This window comes from Panthera uncia, chromosome B1 (genome assembly GCF_023721935.1).
Source record: "Panthera uncia isolate 11264 chromosome B1, Puncia_PCG_1.0, whole genome shotgun sequence".
NCBI lineage: Eukaryota > Metazoa > Chordata > Mammalia > Carnivora > Felidae > Panthera > Panthera uncia.
In genome coordinates this window covers 145,412,797-145,433,453 of record NC_064811.1, presented here as the reverse complement: position 1 = coordinate 145,433,453, position 20,657 = coordinate 145,412,797, and the positions used below count along the sequence as shown (strand labels likewise).

General features: G+C 38.6%; 1 protein-coding gene across 2 annotated transcripts in view; it reads right to left on the bottom strand.

The window, feature by feature from the left end:
• Window positions 1-19,533, bottom strand: part of GALNTL6 (polypeptide N-acetylgalactosaminyltransferase like 6) — a 1,200,087-nt gene extending 1,180,554 nt beyond the window's left edge. Inside the window, exons 1-2 of one of the 2 annotated variants that reach the window (XM_049631330.1) lie at window positions 19,172-19,533; window positions 18,469-18,778 (exon numbers count right to left, since the gene is read on the bottom strand). In XM_049631330.1, coding sequence (XP_049487287.1) covers window positions 18,469-18,606 — 138 coding nt within the window. In that variant the 5' untranslated portion in view covers window positions 18,607-18,778; window positions 19,172-19,533. Of the gene's footprint in view, window positions 1-18,468; window positions 18,779-19,171 lie in introns of those variants that run through there. The other variant, XR_007457937.1, reaches the window with a different exon arrangement.
• Between the last annotated feature and the right edge of the window lie 1,124 nt (window positions 19,534-20,657).

Below are 20,657 nucleotides of genomic sequence, written 5' to 3'. Positions count from 1 at the left end.
AAAAAAACAAAAAAAAAAAAAAAAAAAAAAAAAAAAAAAAAAGAAAGTGATAGGGGCACCTGGGTGGCTCAGTCGGTTAAGCATCCGGCTTCAGCTAAGGTCATGATCTCACAGTTTGTGAGTTCGAGCCCCGTGTCGCGTTCTGTGCTGACAGCTCGGAGCCTGGAGCCTGTTTTGGATTCTGTGGTCTCCCTCTCTCTCTGACCCTCCCCCGTTCATGCTCTGTCTCTGTCTCAAAAATAAAAAAATTAAAAAAAAAAGAAAAGAAAAGAAAAGAAAGTGATAACGTTTCAAAATTGTTAAGATTTTATTTTTTTTTTTATTTTTTTTTTTATTTTTTTTTTTCAACGTTTATTTATTTTTGGGACAGAGAGAGACAGAGCATGAACGGGGGAGGGACAGAGAGAGAGGGAGACACAGAATCGGAAACAGGCTCCAGGCTCCGAGCCATCAGCCCAGAGCCTGACGCGGGGCTCGAACTCACGGACCGTGAGATCGTGACCTGGCTGAAGTCGGATGCTTAACCGACTGCGCCACCCAGGCGTCCCTCAAAATTGTTAAGATTTTAGCCTGGTATTGAAGTAGTTTATGGCAGAATAGAACTATTTTTCTTCTAAGTCTATTGTGTGCTTAACATTAGGCAGCTCATCAAATTCTAACTAAATGCAATATATATTTAACAAATTAATTAAAATTGGAATAAGATATTTGAAAGCTCCAAGAATTCATTCATGTACAACATTTATTATTAGCAATAAGTACTTTTAATATTTTTTAATAAATGGAACATAAATTCATAAAAAATATCAGTCACCCCTCCATACCAATTCATCATGGATCCGTTGCACCCTGCGATAAATAATTTACGCTCTACTTCACAACCATACAAAAAGGAAAATTGTCTTTCATATCACACCCCAGATTTCACATACTGTTTCTGTGCACTCAACTACTCTTAATACTGCTCAACACACTACTCATCAGGCTTTATAGAAAAGGCTTTAGGAGAGAATCATCTAAATCAGATATGAACCGCCCCATAGCATTCCATAGTGATTAAAGTGAAAGTTTAGGGCAACCTTAAAAACTGAAAAGTAAACCCCAAGTCTGTAACTTTGAGGATGTGTATTGTCATGAGGATAAAGTGTTCTTAAACATTTTGTTTTGATGGTGGTAGAACTCAGAAATCTTGCCTCATGTTTATGTTTGCCTAGAAGTACTCACATGTCAGCCTCAAATATTCACCACCAGGTAGGGCAGAGACCTACTTAACTTTCATGCTTTAACTTTATGACACTTTCTCCTGGGCCCATGGTAAAAAAGAAAAAAAAAATCATTCTTTTTATTTATTTATTTATTTTTAATTTTTTTTTAATGTTTATTTATTTTTGAGACAGAGAGAGACAGAGCATGAACGGGGGAGGGCCAGAGAGAGAGGGAGACACAGAATCTGAAGCAGGCTCCAGGCTCTGAGCTGCCAGCACAGAGCCTGACGCGGGGCTCGAACTCACGGACCGTGAGATCATGATCTGAGCTGAAGTCGGACGCTTAACCGACTGAGCCACCCAGGCGCCCCATAAAAAATCATTCTTATTCACTATTCTCAAGTGATGTTTTTGAGAGTCATGGCTCAAATTTTTATATTTACTCAAACCTAATAAACCAGGCAACAAAATGACACATGCTAAAATGAGAAATGAAAATATTCAAAACTTTCTCACAAAGTACTCAAATGTCCATCAATCCTGACAATGGCAAAATTCACATACATATAATATATATGTGAAAATGCATATGCATGCACTTGTCCATATAATCAATATCACACAGCAAAGAAGGGAAAACACTATTAAATATCAGTCATAGGTAAGTAAATGAAAATCAGCAAAGAAAAAGATAAGAAACTAAATAAATTGATTCATAAGATAAGCATAAATTAAAAGGAATAACCTACCCAACTTAAAGACGGGGTTGCAAAACATAATAAAGAGGAAGAGAAGACTCTGGTAAACAAACACAAACTACTATCTTACATTTAAAAAGGCCAGATATCTATGGCAAATATTTGATTGCCATACTTGGATTAAAATGTTTTTTAAAATTTATTACTTAAGAAAATTTTCACCAGAATCTACACATTGCATCAGTAAAATGAAAATGAAACTTTTCCCATCTAAAAATACCACAAAAAAATATTTGTATATATCTACATGAAAGATACTGATGAATCATTTAGAGTAAATACATCACTACAAGATCTCTGACAACGACAGAATGTGTCTCAAATAAGTAGAAATATGTAACTGCAGATACTAACAGAAACAATGTAAAATCATATAAAGTGTTGCAAACAGGAAAAGTACTTCTTTAGTGTTCAAGTCAAACAAGTTGCTTAAAATTGTATGCACATTATTTTCTCATAATGGTCAACACAGCATCCATGGACATATTTTTGTTAGGTGACAGAGCCTAAAAAATTGTTTTATGAGCCTAAAAATTGTTTAAATATTATGGCAGAAATCAATGTGTAATATCATGTGTTATCTTTGTCCAACTATACAACATTTTAAATGGCATTTTGAATAACAGATGCCACTGAACTGATGATATTAAGGGAGAAGACCTGATTTAAACAACTCCCTCTGATATTTCTGCATATATTTTTAAAGCTGAATACAGTTGATAAACCTTCTTATATTGAAAATCACTTTAATACACTATTAAGACAAACACAAAAGCAACTGAAAAGAAAGAAGGTCAAAGTTAGGTGACTAGTAGATAGAAATGTCAGAATGAAAAGTTCAAAATCCAAAGCTGACCATAATACTAGTGCAAACAAGAGGAAATATAATTAATGTGCTTGAAGCAATTTAGCATCATGAAGAGCTTTTTGGAACCATCTCATCAAACACAATGCTATTTAATTATCAGAACAGTAAGAGATTTCCCCCAAGACACTGCATTAAATATGTCTCTACCAAATAAACCCTGTCATATATTTTCTAGCTCTTAGATTTTTCCCTAATCTCTTTCATAAGTTTACCCTTGAATTTCCTCCCTCCCTCTCCCTGCTTCCCCACCCCTGCTAGACAACTGCTAATTAAAATGAACACAGGTAAATCAAGGTAGACATTTTCAAAAGAGAGGGGCTGTAATAATGAGGACCTGTGTTACACAACCAAACTAACAGAAGTCTTAAGATCTGAAGCATTCAAATTAAAATAAACTCCTTGAAATATATCAATCTACATTTCCAAAATGACTTTTAAAATGAAGTATGCTGCTTAGTGCTCCCTTGTAGGTTGTATTAATTAACTACAAGCTTTTGTACAAATTAGTAAAATTTTCTTAAAAAGTCTTTCCTAAATTGTCACAGTAGTTATGTTAATGTAGATATACCTTGTGCTCAAACATTTTATAAGTGTAAGTTATACTATAGGTGTTACCATAATTGGAGAAAGAGCACACTCAATTATTATATTTTGTTGTTTATCTTACCAGCTCACTCAAAGGTGACCATTCTTTTCATTAAAGTTACTGAAACTATACATGGCTTCTATAGTGTCTCAGATATCTACATGTTTGATGAAATGTAATTGTGATTTTCAGTCTCAGGATCAGTCAAGTCTTGACAAAACAGCATATTTATAGCCAGAAAAAGACTGACAGAACACATGCAAATAGAACCTTAATTCATGATAATGACAACAGTTTACCTTTTTATATTCACAGTTGTTTGATAATACATATGTGATATTTAAGCATACACAATGGGTTGTGCATATTCTAATATGTATTAATATACTTCAGCTTGGGGTGACTTTGTATTAATATACTTCAGCTCGGGGTGACTGGGTGGCTCAGTTAAGCATCTGACTTTGGCTCAAGTCATGATCTCGCAGGTTGTGAGTTTGAGCCCCATGTCGGGCTTTGTGCTTAGAGCTCAGAGCCTGGAGCCTGCATGGGATTCTGTGTCTCCCCCTCTCTCTGCCTCTCCCCCACTCACACTGTCTCTCTCTCTCTCTCTCTCTCAAAAATAAACATTAAGAAATGTAAAGAAAAGAATATTTCAGCTCATGTAAGTTTAATATGCAGAAAACAACTTGTATCTATCAATCCTAATTCTTTCAAGAAATATTTATTGAATGTCTAATATGTGGCCAGTTAATTCTAGGCACTGGAATTAAAATGTAGAGAAAGACAATTTTTTTTTTATTTTTTTAAATTTACATTTATTTATTTTTTGAGAGACCACGCACAAGTTGGGGAGGGGCAGACAGAGAAGGAGACACAGAATCCGAAGCAGGTTCCAGGCTCCGAGCTGTCAGCAGAGCCCAACGCAGGGCTCGAACTCACAAACCGTGAGATCATGACCTGAGCTGAAGTAAGACGCTTAACCAACTGAGCCACCCAGGCACCCTCAGACAATTTCTAATTGTATTAGCTTTCTGGGGCTGCCGTAACAAATCACCAAAAATGAGGTGACTTACAACAACAGGAATTTATTCTCTCACAGATCTGGAGGCCAGAAATCCCAAATCAAGGTGTTGGCAGGGCCACGTGATCTCTGGAGGCTCATTACTGCTTTGCCTCTTCAAACTGCTTGGCTTACCCTTCATCATTCCAATCTCCGCCTCCATCTTCACATTGCACCTCCTTCTTCTGTCTATATCTTCTCTTCTGTTCATCAAATCCCTCCCCCCCCTCCCCCGCCACCACCATCATGTTGTGTGTCTTTTACAAGGATGCTTGTCACTGGATTTAGGGCCTAAAAGGAAAATCCAAAATGTAGCTCAAGATCCTTCAATTAATTACATCTACAAGATTCTTCCTCCAAATAAGGTAACATTCACAAGTTCAAGGAATCAGTACATGAACAAACTTTTTGTGGGGAGGAGGGCACCAGATGACCTATTACTAAGCTCAGAAAACTTAATGATTAATGGTGAATAAACGACTTAACCAGGTAGTTAACATACAGACTGATAAGTTTCATTATAAGGGCAGAAAAGAAAAGTTTTTCTTAGGAAACACTCAGGTAAGGTACCCAACTCAAGCTTGAGCGATCAGGGGAAGTTTCCCAGAAAGAATCTGAAGAAAAGTAGAAATTACCCAGGTAAGACTGAAGATAAACTACATGCAAATTCCCACAGGGGAGAGAACATGATATTCTAAGGAATGAGAGAGAAATTTCAGAGTGTCTGGAGCACAGGGAATCTTGGCAGTAAAGTAGTGAGCAGTTGGGTTCATCAAGGAGAGTTTAACACAGTAAAGCCATATTAAAGAATTTCAACTTTAGGGGCGCCTGGGTGGCGCAGTCGGTTAAGCGTCCGACTTCAGCCAGGTCACGATCTCGCGGTCCGTGAGTTCGAGCCCCGCGTCAGGCTCTGGGCTGATGGCTCGGAGCCTGGAGCCTGTTTCCGATTCTGTGTCTCCCTCTCTCTCTGCCCCTCCCCCGTTCATGCTCTGTCTCTCTCTGTCCCAAAAATAAATTAAAAACGTTGAAAAAAAAAATTTAAAAAAAAAAAAAAAAAAGGAATTTCAACTTTAACCCAAAGAAATGGGAAACCAATGAATAGACTGACAAACGGCCATGGTCTGTCCAGTTAGGCACTGGGATAAAAAATCTGGCTGCTCTGAGTGTGGACTGGAGGACACACTGGAGGCAGGAGTATCAGGTTGGGGGTCTTTTCCAGAAATCCAGTGAAGTGTTCATGCTGGTCCCAACCAGTACGGTGGCAATGGGCATCAAGAGATGTGGATGAGTTCAAGAGAGATGTTTTAGGAAGAATTGCTAATGCTTAGATCAACTGAATTTGAGAGGAAACATAATGAAGGTACCAACTGTACTGAAAACCCGAATAGATGATGGTGTACTTCATTTAGATAAGAGACACACAGGGAGAGCCAATTCAGGGAGTGGCAGAGAAAAGATGGATTTCATTGCAGACATTTAAGGTTTAAAACATGTTTCTAGATTTCAGATTGGTGTGTGGAGTGTGGATCATGTGCATAGAGGGAAAGGCAAATTAGACATAGTAACGTGGGAGCCATCCATTTAAATTCAATGGGTGCAATTACGAGGGGCTGGGTGAATTGTCCCTTCCCCCACACCCTTCTGCCGAGAATGCAGACAAGATGTAACTGCAGAGAACCCCAAGAAAATAGCATTTTAAGGAAAAGAAGTAGGAGTCTATAAAGACACTGGTCAATGTGACTGTGCACGGGTGATGGCTGGGAGGGACCATGGGGATAGAAGAATTAAAAGGGGAGTTTGCACGGTGAAGCCTAAAGTACCAGTAAAGAATCAGTGTACGTGTTCCTATTCAGCCTTCTTGCTTGTTTCCCAAAGCTGCTTTTTCCAACCTCTTCTCTCTTTTAAGTCTCCTTACTCTGATTGTATCAGGTAAGAGAGTTTAGTTAAACTCTAGCAAGTAGTATGACTAATGAGAAGTGTTTCTGGAATTAACTACCAGTGACAAGGCCGGATAGGAGCTACTGCAGATTAGAGGAGTTGGAATCAGCCCAAGGAACACAGAAGCAGAAAGTCAGGAAGGAGACGCATCAAGTTTTGTGGTTAAGAGGAGAGACACAAGGCAGTAGTTAAAGGGGTGTGTGGCAGGGGGGGTGATGTCTATGCTTTTCTCTTGCTCCCTGCACTCCTCCAATAGTGAGAGAAATCTGAGAAAGTTTAAATATTGATGTGAAGGATGGATCAGAAAAGAAAAGACTAAAAATCAGTGAATGAGAAAAAAAGAACAAAACAAAAACACAACAAGTCAATGTGAAATTCCTAACAAAATGTTGTGGTCTACAGTCTGGGTAAACAGTCCTTATGTATCCTAAAACAAGGGGCATTTTTCCACAGTAACAGGAGGCAAGTAGAGACCTGGGAAATAACTGCAAGTAATTTTCCTGATTTTATGGCATGAAGTCTTGGTTCTCCTAGTATGAAAATACTATGCTGTCAGTGAAGAATGAGGCCAGGCTATCTACGGAGCATGATAACAGAGGTGGTGGCAAGGGAGATTTGACAACAGACGAGAAGGTTGGGAAAAGCAGCTTTAGAAAATGGGAAAAAGTGCTGAGTGGGAAAGCATAGAGAGGTAGTTTTGGCTTCATTGTGCAAGTTTTTATTTTTAACTTACGCAAGATCGTCTCCCTTGAGGTGACACAACTAAGCAATGTTTACCTTCTGATGGCACAGTATGAAATAAGGTGTCAGCTTCCAGGATTACAAACAAAACGACAGCAACACAGATCAACAGCAGAAGCCTTGAGTTAAAAACTATTTCTCACATCATACACATTTCAATAATTGAAAATGTAGTTAGGTTCAATAGAACCTTTTTTTTTTAATATACTGCAAAAGACTCAAGCTTTTTGAGTTTGAAGTCTTTCGTCTATTCATAGGGCCAATAACTGATCAAATCGATTTCCACTTGAAATTTTTCTTTAAGGAAAATGTTAAAGGAAAAAGGGAGGACAATGGGCTCTGAGCAGGAAAAAAGGAGGGAAGACGGGGGCAACATGATAAAGTAGTTTGTATTTCTACCCGTCCTTGAATAGTATCCCTTTGGCCTCTCTGATGCTTATCTTTCCCTCCATATTTCATATATTAGGACTCAAGATCTCTGCCTAAAAATGCTAAGGATCATGCAGAAAACGTAATTTCCTTTAGTTGGTGAAAGAAAAATTGGAAGTTTCTGTAGAAGTCAAGAGGGGGAAACAATCCCATTACATAGTTGTTAATCTGACACCCTTCTGTTAGGCTACCTAAATAAATGATAAAGTTCACTCAGCTAGGGAATGAGAGCATTTTCACCTCCCCTCACCACGGAGTTTTCTACAGCTTTCTATTCCTCTGTCTTTTCAACCAGTTCTTTTCTCTGATGCACTAGGAGTGAGATAGCATTTCCTTTGTCAAGTTCTCTACTCCGGGCTCAAACAGCATCATTCAGAAGCAACCAGAACAATAATGTTAAAATTCAAGTTATATAAAATAATAAAATAAACTATTCAGCCCTGAAGACATTTTTAGATAATCCTTTATGGAAGTTCAGACTTAATGACATAATTTATAAGATAGTTTTTATTCCTTGAGGGCAAAATACACATTGAGAAATCAACACCATGTGAAGAAAACGCACAAAAAAAAAAAATATGAGGGGAAAGGTCACCATAACAGCATTTGTGCTGATTGCATATGCGGGAAAGAACTAAATTCTCTGTTGAAATTTAGTTTGCTTCTGACATGTATGACTATGTGAGCCCTTGCTTCAAGTTAGAAAAACTTTTAAACTAAATGCTATATTATTTCCATATGGGCTACTATAAGTAAAACAAACAAACAAACAACACACACACACACACACACACACACAAGAAAAGAAGTTAAAGAAGTTAAAGGTACTCTGAACATTTTTTAATGCAGATTTTTATATACCCTCATGATGGGTCTATGAAAGAAATGGTGTAAGAACATACTTTTCCTTCTTTTTTATCTCATCTCAATTCCCTAGAATTCTAAAAGATAATAGCTAATACTAAAATGGCTTGCTATGTGCAATCCAGTTTCCCAAACATTTTGAGCACATTAACCTATTTAACCCATATATCGATTCAATCAAATAGGCAGTACTTTTTATACCCATCTTAGAAATGGCAAATCTAAGATCCAGAAAAGATAAGCAACTTGTCCCAGGTAGCAAATAACAGAGTTGGAATTGAAACCAGGCAGCCTGGCTCTCATATCCAAGCCCTTAGCCGCTGTGTATATTTCCTTACATTGCTGAGTTAATGTATACTTTCTTGTGTTGCTATGGTCCAGGATATGTCCAATGTAGTTACGTTACATGGTAAATCCTAGACAGTCCAACACTTCAATATTAATAGAATAATCACTGTAAGATCTTCACAAATTTTGAAAAATCTCTTCACTTTTGCCTATAGGATAGTAATATTCCATGTATCATGAATTTGCTGTGACTATTTAAGAACAGCTTAACATGGTGTCTGGCACATGGTAAGAAATTATAAATAAATGTTGCTTTAACTTTCATTATTAATATGTTGTCTTTTATTCTTGCTTGTACTCTAATGTTTGGATCATAATGATTTCATTACTTTTATTATTCATCTACTATCTTGAAATTCTTGGCAATTGAATACCACTATCTCCTTATCCTTGTTATAAATATTCCTCCACTGCCCCATCCCACTATGTATTCTTAACCAATTGCTTTTTTTTTATTTTGCTTTGCACATCTGTTCATTGCCTGCATTTATTTTGACAGGTGCACTGCTGCCTTATTGACCAGGCAGCTACGCGGTTTCTTGACATTCCCATTCAGTATTACAGTCTTCGATCTTTATTATAGGATTACATATACTATGATAAACATCTAATTAACTATCATCTATCTAGATATTATAGATATGTATTTATATTATACCCTTTCTCACTTTGCAGAACATTTCACAAATGTTCAATTACTTTTCCAAATTAGCAGGAAACTTGTAATAGGAAAAATCTCAGACTTCTCTGACAGTAACAAGCACAGGTTCTATATTTACCTTTCAGATCCTAACAACCTTTTCAGCTTCTCTCCTTCTGCTCTGTTTTCATCTATCTTCATTGTCCTTGGGGACTGGCCCCTCACCCTCCCACGGCATCAGCCTTCTTCTGGCTTCTCTTGTTTCCTGTCAACCAGGACCCTACATTCAGCTGTTTGTATCAATGCTAGCCCCAACGATACTTATTCTCTGTCCTATAAAATATTTTAGTTGTAGGCTTAGTGTTATCATTTAACCGTTTACAATTTTGTTCCTACCTCTATCATTGTGTGTAACTACAATGAAGACAGTATCAGGGACTATCAATCCCAGTCACTTCTTCAAAGTCCTCACTTGCCTTAAATTATGTGACTGTTAACACTGTTCATCATTTTTCTTTTTATGAATCCAGAGTGCATAGACTCAAATTCTGTCTTTGTGCCTTATGTAACTGTGTATTGAGCCATTCAGAAGAACCTATCTCAATGAATTGTTGAAAGATTAAATCAGTAAATGTGCAGGAAACAATAGGACCACATAAATATCACACAATAACTGACATTTCTCTATGTCTTCTAAACTATATATAACTGAAACATGTATTTCTTATAAAACAATTTAATCCATCCCTAAATTATGGGTGTGTGCATGCCTTTTCTTAATAGCAGATTGTGAGCTAATTGAAAACAGATTTATCTCTTAATCACTTACTTGCCACAGGGAGTAGCACAGTATCGTGCACATAGCCAATAAACATCTATTTTATCAATGATAAATTAACAGGGATATGTTTTTATATTTTATTATATTTTTACTGGGTGTGCCCAATATTAAGCTTACTCACTACTTTCAATGAATATTCTAAAAACTGAGAAAAAGGTAGCAATGCTGTTTGTTTAGCTTCCCTTGAGTATTTACTATGCATCAGGCAATTTACATATATTAATACAATTGGTTTTCTCTGCCATGTTTTTATGAGATAATATCTGTGTTAACATATGAAGTCCTGAGGTTCAACAATGTTAAGTGACTTGCCCAAGATGATATACTTTGGTAAGTGGTGAGCCCAACATTAGAAACTGAAGTATCTGCCCTTCCCTCAGCCTCATCCCAACCCTGTCTAATTTTGGTAAAAAGATGCAGGTCTGTATTCTCCTCCTAGAGGAATGAAGCCCTGTCTAGTGGGTTCAGAGACCAACCTATCATTCTCTCCCTTCTCTACTTGCCCGTGAAACATACAGAAAATTCTACCATTTGGTGCTCGTTTCTTTGTTTCATGATTATAAATTTTACCTCACCAATTTTCTATTTAGAAAATTAAAAACAGGCACATACAATATGCTTTCTCTGTGTCTCCTAATTCCATGGAAGGGAATAATAAATTCTGTACAGTGGCTTCATGATTTTGATAGCTTCTATTCTCCTTTTAATTTTTTTTTCTTCAGAATAATTCAATCTCTCTCATGACCAAGATTTAAACAACAAAAGTAGTTCTCTGATTCTTGTTTGTAATTAATGTAGAGAAAACAAAATGCCTCGATGTGAGGCATGGGCTTTATCTGTTATGGGAAATGAAAGGGGTCACTACAAAGAATTATTACTTACAAAAATCTCTTCTATTAAATGCTTCAATTTTTTAATAACTTTGAATGCAATATACCAAAAAATCTAGTCATTTTTTGCAATAAATGATTATATGAAAAATAAAATTAATAACCTGTCCTTAAGCATTGGAACAAAAAAATTACAAAGAAAAAGCCCTTTTATTTTCTAGACCTTATTCATGTGAACAGTCCCTCCTTTCCAGATTTAACACATCAATGACAGTCCTGTATCATATTCATTGTGCTGCTGTGCTCTCTTAACATCACCTTGAGAAGAAAAACCATCTGTAAATATTTGTTGAACAAACACTAATTTCCTTGCTAAAGGCAATGATTGCTTATAAATGATCACACTATGTGTAACAATAATCTATATTCATTAACCCTTATTGCCTACTGTTCCAGATACCAAGCATTGGTCCTCACTGGAACACTGCAAGAAAAGTACTGTCATTCCCAGTTGACTTCAGAGAAAACTGATTTGGAGAAGATCAGTGACGCTGAACCCCACCGAGGGCGAAGTGCTGGAACCAGAATCTGAACCCTGACAACTCGGGGCCAGAGCCACCGTCCTTACGTATTGAAGGAGAACAAGCCAGTATGGAAATTCTGATATTTCTCCTAAAATTAAGTTCAGTTGGATTCTTTTGCTGAGGAGATATGCCAAAAATATGGGAAAAGAAAGCCCAACTTACTCAAACTTGGGTGGCGGCCCTGATGATGCCTTCATTTTTATTATGATAAAACAGTTCAAAATGATTTGTAATAAAATATCCCGTCTCTGGCTTTCTAGACTTCGAGTACTGAAAATAACATTCGATGAGTAATTGGCAATAAATTTAAGATTAGCCTTCTCAGCCCTCATTGAGACACCAGCACTCCTTGCACCAGGCAGCTGAGAGCCACCGCCATCCTCTATGGCACCCATGACAGGGTTGATTCTATTACCAGATACCCAACAGATCACCCTGTTCATAATCCATGCAACTCTAACAAGGCTAAATCCTTGCTATGAGTGTCACACTTGCAAAACGAATGTAAGTACTTCTAGACACAGAGGCACTTTCTTTATTTCTCTCCATGCCTTCCTAGCATTATACTGATAATGATTTAAATGATGCTTCCAACTCGGTTGACTAACAGCTTTCTCATGGATTCAAAGCAATGGAAAAAGCATAAAGTTACAAAAGTAAGTGAAAAAAACTGCAGAAAATGAAGCAGTTGGGGGGATTTTTTTCCTTATAAGTGAGGCGATGTATGTGGATATGTGTTGCTAAATGAATAAGTGAAATGAATACTTTGAAAGTACGGCTACTCCAGCCCACATTTTCCCCCATCACACTAGAAGTAGAAGAGTTGGAGAAAACATTCATGTGATTTGCCTTTAGCCCTAAATACACCTTTATTTTTTCACCCTCCTTCTGGCCACCCAAGCTGGAGTTTGATAGTAACAGACATCAGCATATTAGTGACAAATAGTGGTGGTAAGCATGTTCTTGAACATTCGTGGATGCCCTGTGTCTTCTTTACAACCCTTAAATAAACCCAGTATACATATAAGTATGTGTGTGTCTATATATCCTCAGTGGAACAATAGTTTTTATTTTGTTGTTGTTGTTGTCATCGTCCCTTCAAGAATTACAACTACATTGAGATAATTTAGGAATTGTTAGCTTCATATGGAGAACAAGTATCCAGTTTATGAGTATGTCTTTACCTTTACTATCTACCTGAGCACCTCCTATTTCGTGGCACATTTGCACCTTTGACTCTGTAAAGGTACTTGTGTAAATACATGTGAACATGAAGTAAAGAGAAGAACAACATGGTCCTGTCAGACAGTTTTAAGAACTGAAAGTACCCAGGGGCGCCTGTATGGCTCAGTCGTTTAAGCGTCCGACTTCGGCTCAGGTCATGATCTCACAGTTTGTGAGTTCCAGCTCCGAATGAGCCTCTGTGCTATCAGCCTCGGAGCCTGAAGCCTGCTTCACATTCTGTCTCCCTCTTTCTGTTCCTCCCCCCCCCCCCGCTCGCGCTCTCTCTCTCCCTCCCAAAAAAAAAAATTAAAAAAAAAAATTAAAGAAAAAAAAGAATCGAAAGTATCCAGTGCTCACCTCTTCATCATCAGTAAGCCAAGCAAATGAGAAATGAGTGACTGCTGAGACAAAGCACAACCTCGTGGGCTTCCAGACACTACTTACACCTGCCTGAGCTCTTTTCTGAATTTAATCTGTATCCGCTCCTTTAGGTTATTCTTGATGTACCTTAGCTGACTTTGATCTGTATAAAAATGTTACAAGCAGAGACATAGTTGCAAATTTCCCTAAAGGTGGTGGCCACTCCTGACAAAACTTTAAAAAAAAAAACAAAAACCCTCAATTCTCTTCTATATGCTACTTAAGCACCCAAACTTCCTTACCCTTTTCCCTACATTCCACTCTTGACTTGGTTTCTTTTATAGAATTAAAAAAAAATTAAAAAAAAAAGAAATTGACAAGAGGCTAATTGATTCAGCACAACTTATCCAACACAGCAATGAACAGGAGAAAAACCTATCTAATTTTTTACCAGATTGTGAACAGAAGACTGTGTTTCACACAGTCTCCCAGGAGGCAAGGTGATGAACTAATCATGTTGCGATCTACGAGGTCACAGCAAATAATTAAGACACTTGTTACAGTGGTCTGTGTGGTGCGATCCTGTAGCGAGTCAGAATGGATTTTCCATAAATTCAAGAAAAGGTCCTTTAAAATCCTAATTTAAAACACTACATTTTCGCTAATTAAGAGCAGTGTGGCTCAAACTAATGCATCATTTTATATCTAGTGTATTGATAATCCTGAGTGCAGGAAGATGGAAAACCTTAAATTTTCTCGCCTGTCCTTAGTTAGCTCTTCCAATATCTGAGGTGTTTGCTGGAAAAGAAACACAGACACACTCTACAGCTTTAGTGATCAGCATGACAAAGGAAAGCAAGGCAGCCTGCATACACTATCAATTATCTGACATCTTCACATCATACAACAGGTTTAAAATGCCACAGGAAAAAAGGATGTTCTTAGCCAAAAGAAAGAATCCCCTCGAAGTGTGGTGCAAATTAACATTAGAAGAGTTGGTCAAAGATGCTGAGCAATTTTTCAGGAGAGGTTTTGTTTTGTTGTTTGTTTTTTAATGAAGGTGAAGTCCCACATCTGTCATGGACAACTTACATGTGGCTCTGACTACAAACAAAATATTGCCACACAGTACTTTCCATGCCCAGGATGTGAGCTCAGGACTTCACATACCTGAAGTGGCAAGCATGATTAGCCCTATTTCACCACCTGGGATTCTGAAGTACAAGAAATGAGAAGGTTCCATAGCTTAAAAGTGACTTGAGCATCTAGTTTTTGGTTTTGGTTTTATTTTTCAATGTGGTAAAAAAAATCTAGGGCAAACATAAGTTTCTAAAATCATTCTGAATAATTCTGAAAAAATGTCTGCTTTAAAATTCAGGAATTCTGACTCTAGTTGTTTAATTTCAAAAATAATTTACAAAAATATTGCAAAATCTTTTTCATATTCTAAACATTCTTGTATTATTTCTGCAAGTCATATTATCTGTAACTTTGTTGCTAAATTACAGCTACTTTTCTTAATTAAACTTTTTAATGTATTTGGAAAAAAGGGTTTTGGGGGTATTTTTTTTTTTTTTTTACTTATTATTGTATAAGCAATTAGGAAGAAAGGCACAATGCTGGATGAAGTAGTTTTGCTCTAAAACATTGTTTTGTTCTATGTATCACCCTAATGCACAACTTAATTATGATCTAAATATATAACTTTAATTTAAATGCAGCTGAAACCAGAGAAAAGTCGCAATTCAAATTTTAAGAAAAAAGTGAAATGAAGAATTACTACACATTAATCATATGACAATCATCCTCAACTAAATATCATATGCATTATCAATAGATTATTTTTAATAAATGTATGTATTTCTAAAGAAAATAAAGGAAATAATTCTATCATCCCAATAACAGCAAAAAAGTGACAAATTCAACTGAAAATAACATGACAATCATTATTGATAAATATAAACCAAAAGCACAATATATTTTTAAATTTTTCTAAAACCTTAAAAAAGTCAAAAGCATAAAAATTAATTTCAGTAACTTGATTCCAACTTTGCAGAGCCCACACAATAAAATCCGCATTTTAATTATTGCCTTATTAACATTATTTTTTCAATCCCCTTTGGTCATGTGAGAGAAAAGAGAAAAAAAAAACTTTTAGAGGAATAATCTGGGAATTTTTATTTCGTATTTTTTCTCTTTTCCACACCATAGATGGAGCCAATGTTCAAATATTATGGGAATTATCCTAAATATTATTCTAAACGTGAAATGACAATAAATACAATTAACTTGTAATAGTATAAAAGTGAGAAAAAATGTGGAAAGTACTAAACTTTAGTTTAGCCTGAAAATTAATATATAGTTTCCATCAGCATTTTCTGTTTACCCTCACTTTGTCTCAGTTTATCTTATAAATACATTTCATACTGCACAGACAGACAAACCATTAGTGATGTGCTCTGATAAAATACAAATTAGAAGAATTTAAAAAGTATTACCCATCCTATGATTTTCAATTCCCATAAATTATTTCCCTGCAGGTCATTGTAATAATTAAACTATTTAAAACAGTAAAGGTTTTCAGTTCTCGTGACCAGCACATCACACTTAGAACCAGAACTGCTGTTTTACACATAAGTGCTTTAAAAATAGACCGCTCACGTGGGCACGTGACTTGTTTTGAATAGCTTCAGTACTTACTGCTGTCAATGCCTCAATCAGCACATTATCCCTACCCTCATGATTTTACAACTTAGTGACAAATATAGTAAAAGATGGCTTTTGAAGAACATTTTAGCAATTAACCATGAAATAGTCTTTTTAGAACAAATTGCTAAATTTAAATAACACATTACCCAATAGTCAAATTACATGCTTCAGTTGGAAACCTGGGTGTTTGGCGGACTTAGTAATATTGATTTATAGATACATTAGCAAAATATTATTTCACAATATTAGCCATGTTAATTCATCACTGCAAGTCACTTTTTATTTGGTCGAGTGTGTATATATACGTATCACATATACATACATAGGACTTAACTCTTACTTATCCAATACTTGTATAATGATGTCAACTATCCTAATTTTCTTTCCAATTATATTTAATAATGGAATAAAACCAAGAAAAGCCTATCTTTTTCTGTTTTACAATGATTTCTTTCAGTAAGTGATAATTTCTACCTTTTAAATTTTGTTTCTATAAGGAAATATTACTTTTTAAAACTCTCAGGTTAAAAACTACTAAAGTATGTGACTGACATTCATTTTATGGCATATTACTGTCTATCTTTATTCTCGGTTTCAAAACTTTCACATGGGATGGTTAAACTGGAATGTCACCAGATACGCATCAGTTATTTAACCACGCAGTATAGGAAACTTTGAGAAACAGCCCCTTCTCTTGCCACCCTATGCCTTTCACACTCATTAATTTATTACCTAATATTAAGTATCATTACCTAATATTAAGTATTACCTAATATCATTAAGTATCACAGAAGAACCAGAAACAAGGAAACCCCTTTGGAAATTATAAGTCAGAGAGTTGATTTGGCATATTTCATTTTTTAATGCCATTGGACACATTTCTCATTAAGAGTCAAAATCAGTAAGAGCCAGTGTGAAAGTTGTAAAGATCTCATTAATAAGATTAATTAGTGTTTTATGTTAGCTATACAGCAAATATTTCAGCTGGTTATTGTTAATTGAGTTAGCAAAATTCAGGGAAAAATCATTTTGCTTTCATTAGTTTAACTATTTTGAAATAGAAATTTCACATAATAGGTATTAATTACTAACATTAATAGAATCTTGTTTCATATCAAGGATTGGAGAAAAAAGTGATCTAAATAGAAAAAAAAAGTTTCACATTCAAAGTGCCCATCTTCTTTTTTTTTCACTGCAATAACAAAACAATATACTTCAAATCAAAGTTATATCCGTATAGAAGGGATGATACAGATCGACCACTAAATGAAAACATGTCAACATTTTTCCTCAAAATTCCAATCCACCAAAAGTCCACAGACAACTAGTTACCCTTAAAGTTTAAAGACTGGTAATGAGTACGTGTCAAAATGAAAAATCAGATTACTTCCACGTATTTCACAACTAACCACTCACTGTGCAAAAGATTAAACTTTGTTAAGTATAAGAACCAATATTTAATTACCATTTATATATTGCTATTGTCCACAAATGTACTTTCATTTAAACACACTGTATATGTGGAAGGTACATAATGTACATGGGTGATGACCCTTGAAATTAAGAATATTAATATTCTGAGGTGATCCATTAAGACTTCTTTAAAAAGTGTTGCATCAAAACCACAAAGAAGGCTGCATTCTATTGTTAAAAGTTTAATTACAGAAGCTGTTATATTTGATAAACAAGAGATTCAACAATATTACTTATCAACATTTTGTAAAGGTTATTTTGCATTATTACTCACTGAAAAAGATAGTTATTTTGATCACTGTTAAGTCATGAGTGATGCACATACTAACAGACTGCATTCTGTGTAAAAACAAAGCATACCACCGCGGTGTTTCAGATATGAAGGAAAGCTTTTAGCAACAAAGTGTTATCACCAGGTTGTAAAACTGAACGAACGGACACTTAATAACTCTGCCTGTATACCCAAACCCACCACCTTAGCAACAGAGGAGAAAAAACAGAGACTTTAAGTTTCCACAGAGTAAAAAGCTGTTGCTAAGCAAAAACTATAACCAAAAATACAGAAAATTGTAGCTTGTTTTTTGAGACCTACTTCACAAGTTTAATGATTTAATTAGCCCGGTTCACTTTAATATAGATATCCAAACCAGATGAAAAGCAGCAACAAACCCCTGTGACTGAACTTGTACCAAAGCCACTTTCACATCCCACAAATTAGCAGTTCCCTTTCATCCACCTCAAAATCAATGTAAAGACCAAGTGAGAAAGACTGTCTTCTCTTCCTGTTGACCTCTCTTGGCCTTCTTTTCTAGTTTATTTTACATTTCACCCATGTCATTGGTTGCGATCTTAAGACTACTTACTTGAATCCCAAAGTCTCTAGTCTTGTAATATCAGCTCTGCAAAGACTTGGGAGAAAAGCCAAGGCGACCCCACGCTTGCTTCCTTGTGTCCCCGCGAGTTGCACGCCTTACCAATCCTCCTGTGATCTTTCTCCAGATGGCACTTACCTGCTGCTCCCCGGGTTCTGTAGATTTCACCAGGTGCTTATCCTTGTACAGAGACCAGAGACCAATATTGGGCAGGAAAATTAAAGCCACCATGAATAACAAAGTCATCTGCAGAAATCTCTTCTGTTTCCTCTTCATTGCAAATGATAACAGAGAAGAAAAGTTAAAGGAGATGGCTCCCTGACTGGTTCTTGTGTTTAATGCCAAAGTCCTTTCCTCTCCCCTGCGAAGCACCAGAAACTGAGGAGAAGCTAAAAACTTTTGTTGCGTGCTCAGCACCAGTCTGCACGATTCAGAGGGAGTTGGGCATCTGCAGAACAAACGCACAGTTACTTTCCCCCCAGAAAACTATGACGAAGGCATTATCTATTGGCTTAGAAGTAAATGACTTGACTGAGGAAATCATTAAGCCTCCCTTAATATAAAGCAATGGAGTAAACAGGATGATTGCACACATAATCCTAAATTATGAAAGTCTATATATGGCATGCTAGATACGTAAGAACACAGGAGTTTTGGTGTTTTCCCCTCCCTTAGTGAGGGAGGGTTGGGGAAGAGCGGGTCAGTAGCGGGAACTGCGTGGGAGGAAGCGGCTCAGCCCCAGCAAGCGTCAGGTAGAAAAGTGTCCGCTTTTGACATTGGAACATCACCTTCCTCGTCTTCCCCGAACACCTCCTGCTGTGCTCCCCCTGGGGTAACCCACCTGAACTCAAGTTCAACTCCCTCCGAAGCCAGCGTGCTGGAGGGCTCCACGCGGATCCAGGGACTCCGGAACACAACTCCTGTTCGGATGGAGGTCCACAAACTCCTGGATGCTCACGCGCGGTCTCAACTGTCCTCGGCAGGCGGCGGCTGGCGAGCGGGGAGCCTGCTGGAAGGGAGGCTACAGATGTCAGCGGAGTCCAGCCAGGGAGTGGAGGCGCCGCGCCGCTTCGCCTCGCGCAGCCCCGGGAACGTGCTCTTCCGCGAAGTGAGCGCTCTGCCCATCAATCTCTTCCCCTTCCCGCGTGACGCTCTCACGCTCCGCTGTTCATGTTACCATTCTTCTCCGGCAACTGAAAGAACCCAGAGAAACATCACGAGCACCTGAAGGGCGGTGTTTTGCGCGTCCCCTCCCGCGAAGGGGACGGAGGCCGGCGAAGCCGAGTCTGCGCCGGGCCGGGCGGTGGGCGAGGGCGCCGGGGAGGGCGAGCCGCAGGCGAAGCAGCGCCGCGCTAGCTCCGGGCTGGCCGCTCCGCGCTCGCTGGCGCCTGCCTTCCGCCGAGACGCTGCCGGTGCCGACCACGTGCGGGAGCCCGAGCCCGGGAGGGGAGGGCGGGCCGCCGGCAGGGGGTGGGCAATTCCGCCCAGCTTCCAGATCCTATATAAACAAACCCTGGCGCGGGCAAGAAGAGGAGGGCGAAAACGCCGCGGGACGCGGACTTGCGGCTCCCAGCCTCCGCGGAGCCGCTCTTGCTCGCCCTGGGCTGCTCGGGCCGACCTCACACCGGCAGAGATACCAGCTCCCCCACTCATCTCACCCCAGAGGTGCCAGGCCAGAGACTCCGGAGGAGAAGTCGCCGGCGCTCGCGGGTTTACCCCGATTCGTCCATGGTGCGGGCGGGAGCGCGGCGAGCCGGGACGCGGCGGCGGCGGCGGCGGCAGGAGGCTGAGGCGAACCCTGGAGGGGCCGGTCCCGCCGAGAGGGGCTTCCTGGGCACGTGTCCCGCCGCTCAGGCCAGGTACGCGGTGGGGAGAGGATGAAGAGGATCCCGAAGCGACGCGGAGCTGAGGTTCGGGGTTCTCAGGCAGCAGCTTCTGGAGCGACTCCGTGGAGACCCAGGGCGCTATACTTGGGTCTGCAAACACCCGGGGCCCCGTTAAGATTTGGCAGTGCCACCCCGCTCCTGCCCCGCCCTGCTCCTCCGCACTGAGCGCGCTTAATCACTGCAAGGGCTACCTGTCCCTCTGACCTCCCATGATAACCGGAAAATGTGGGGATCGAGGTAAGCCTCTGGCAGAAGGGACTCCTCCCTCTCACCAACGTATAGATGCACCAACGCCCCTGAGCGCGCACGACGAACCTGGGCAGCCTCTGCAAGACACCTGCGTGCCTAGCAACGTGCACCGGCCACTCTTGGGGTCCGGAGCTCGTAACTCCTGAAGGAATGGGGGCTTAGCTGAGGCGACATGCATGCATGTAGTGCCCC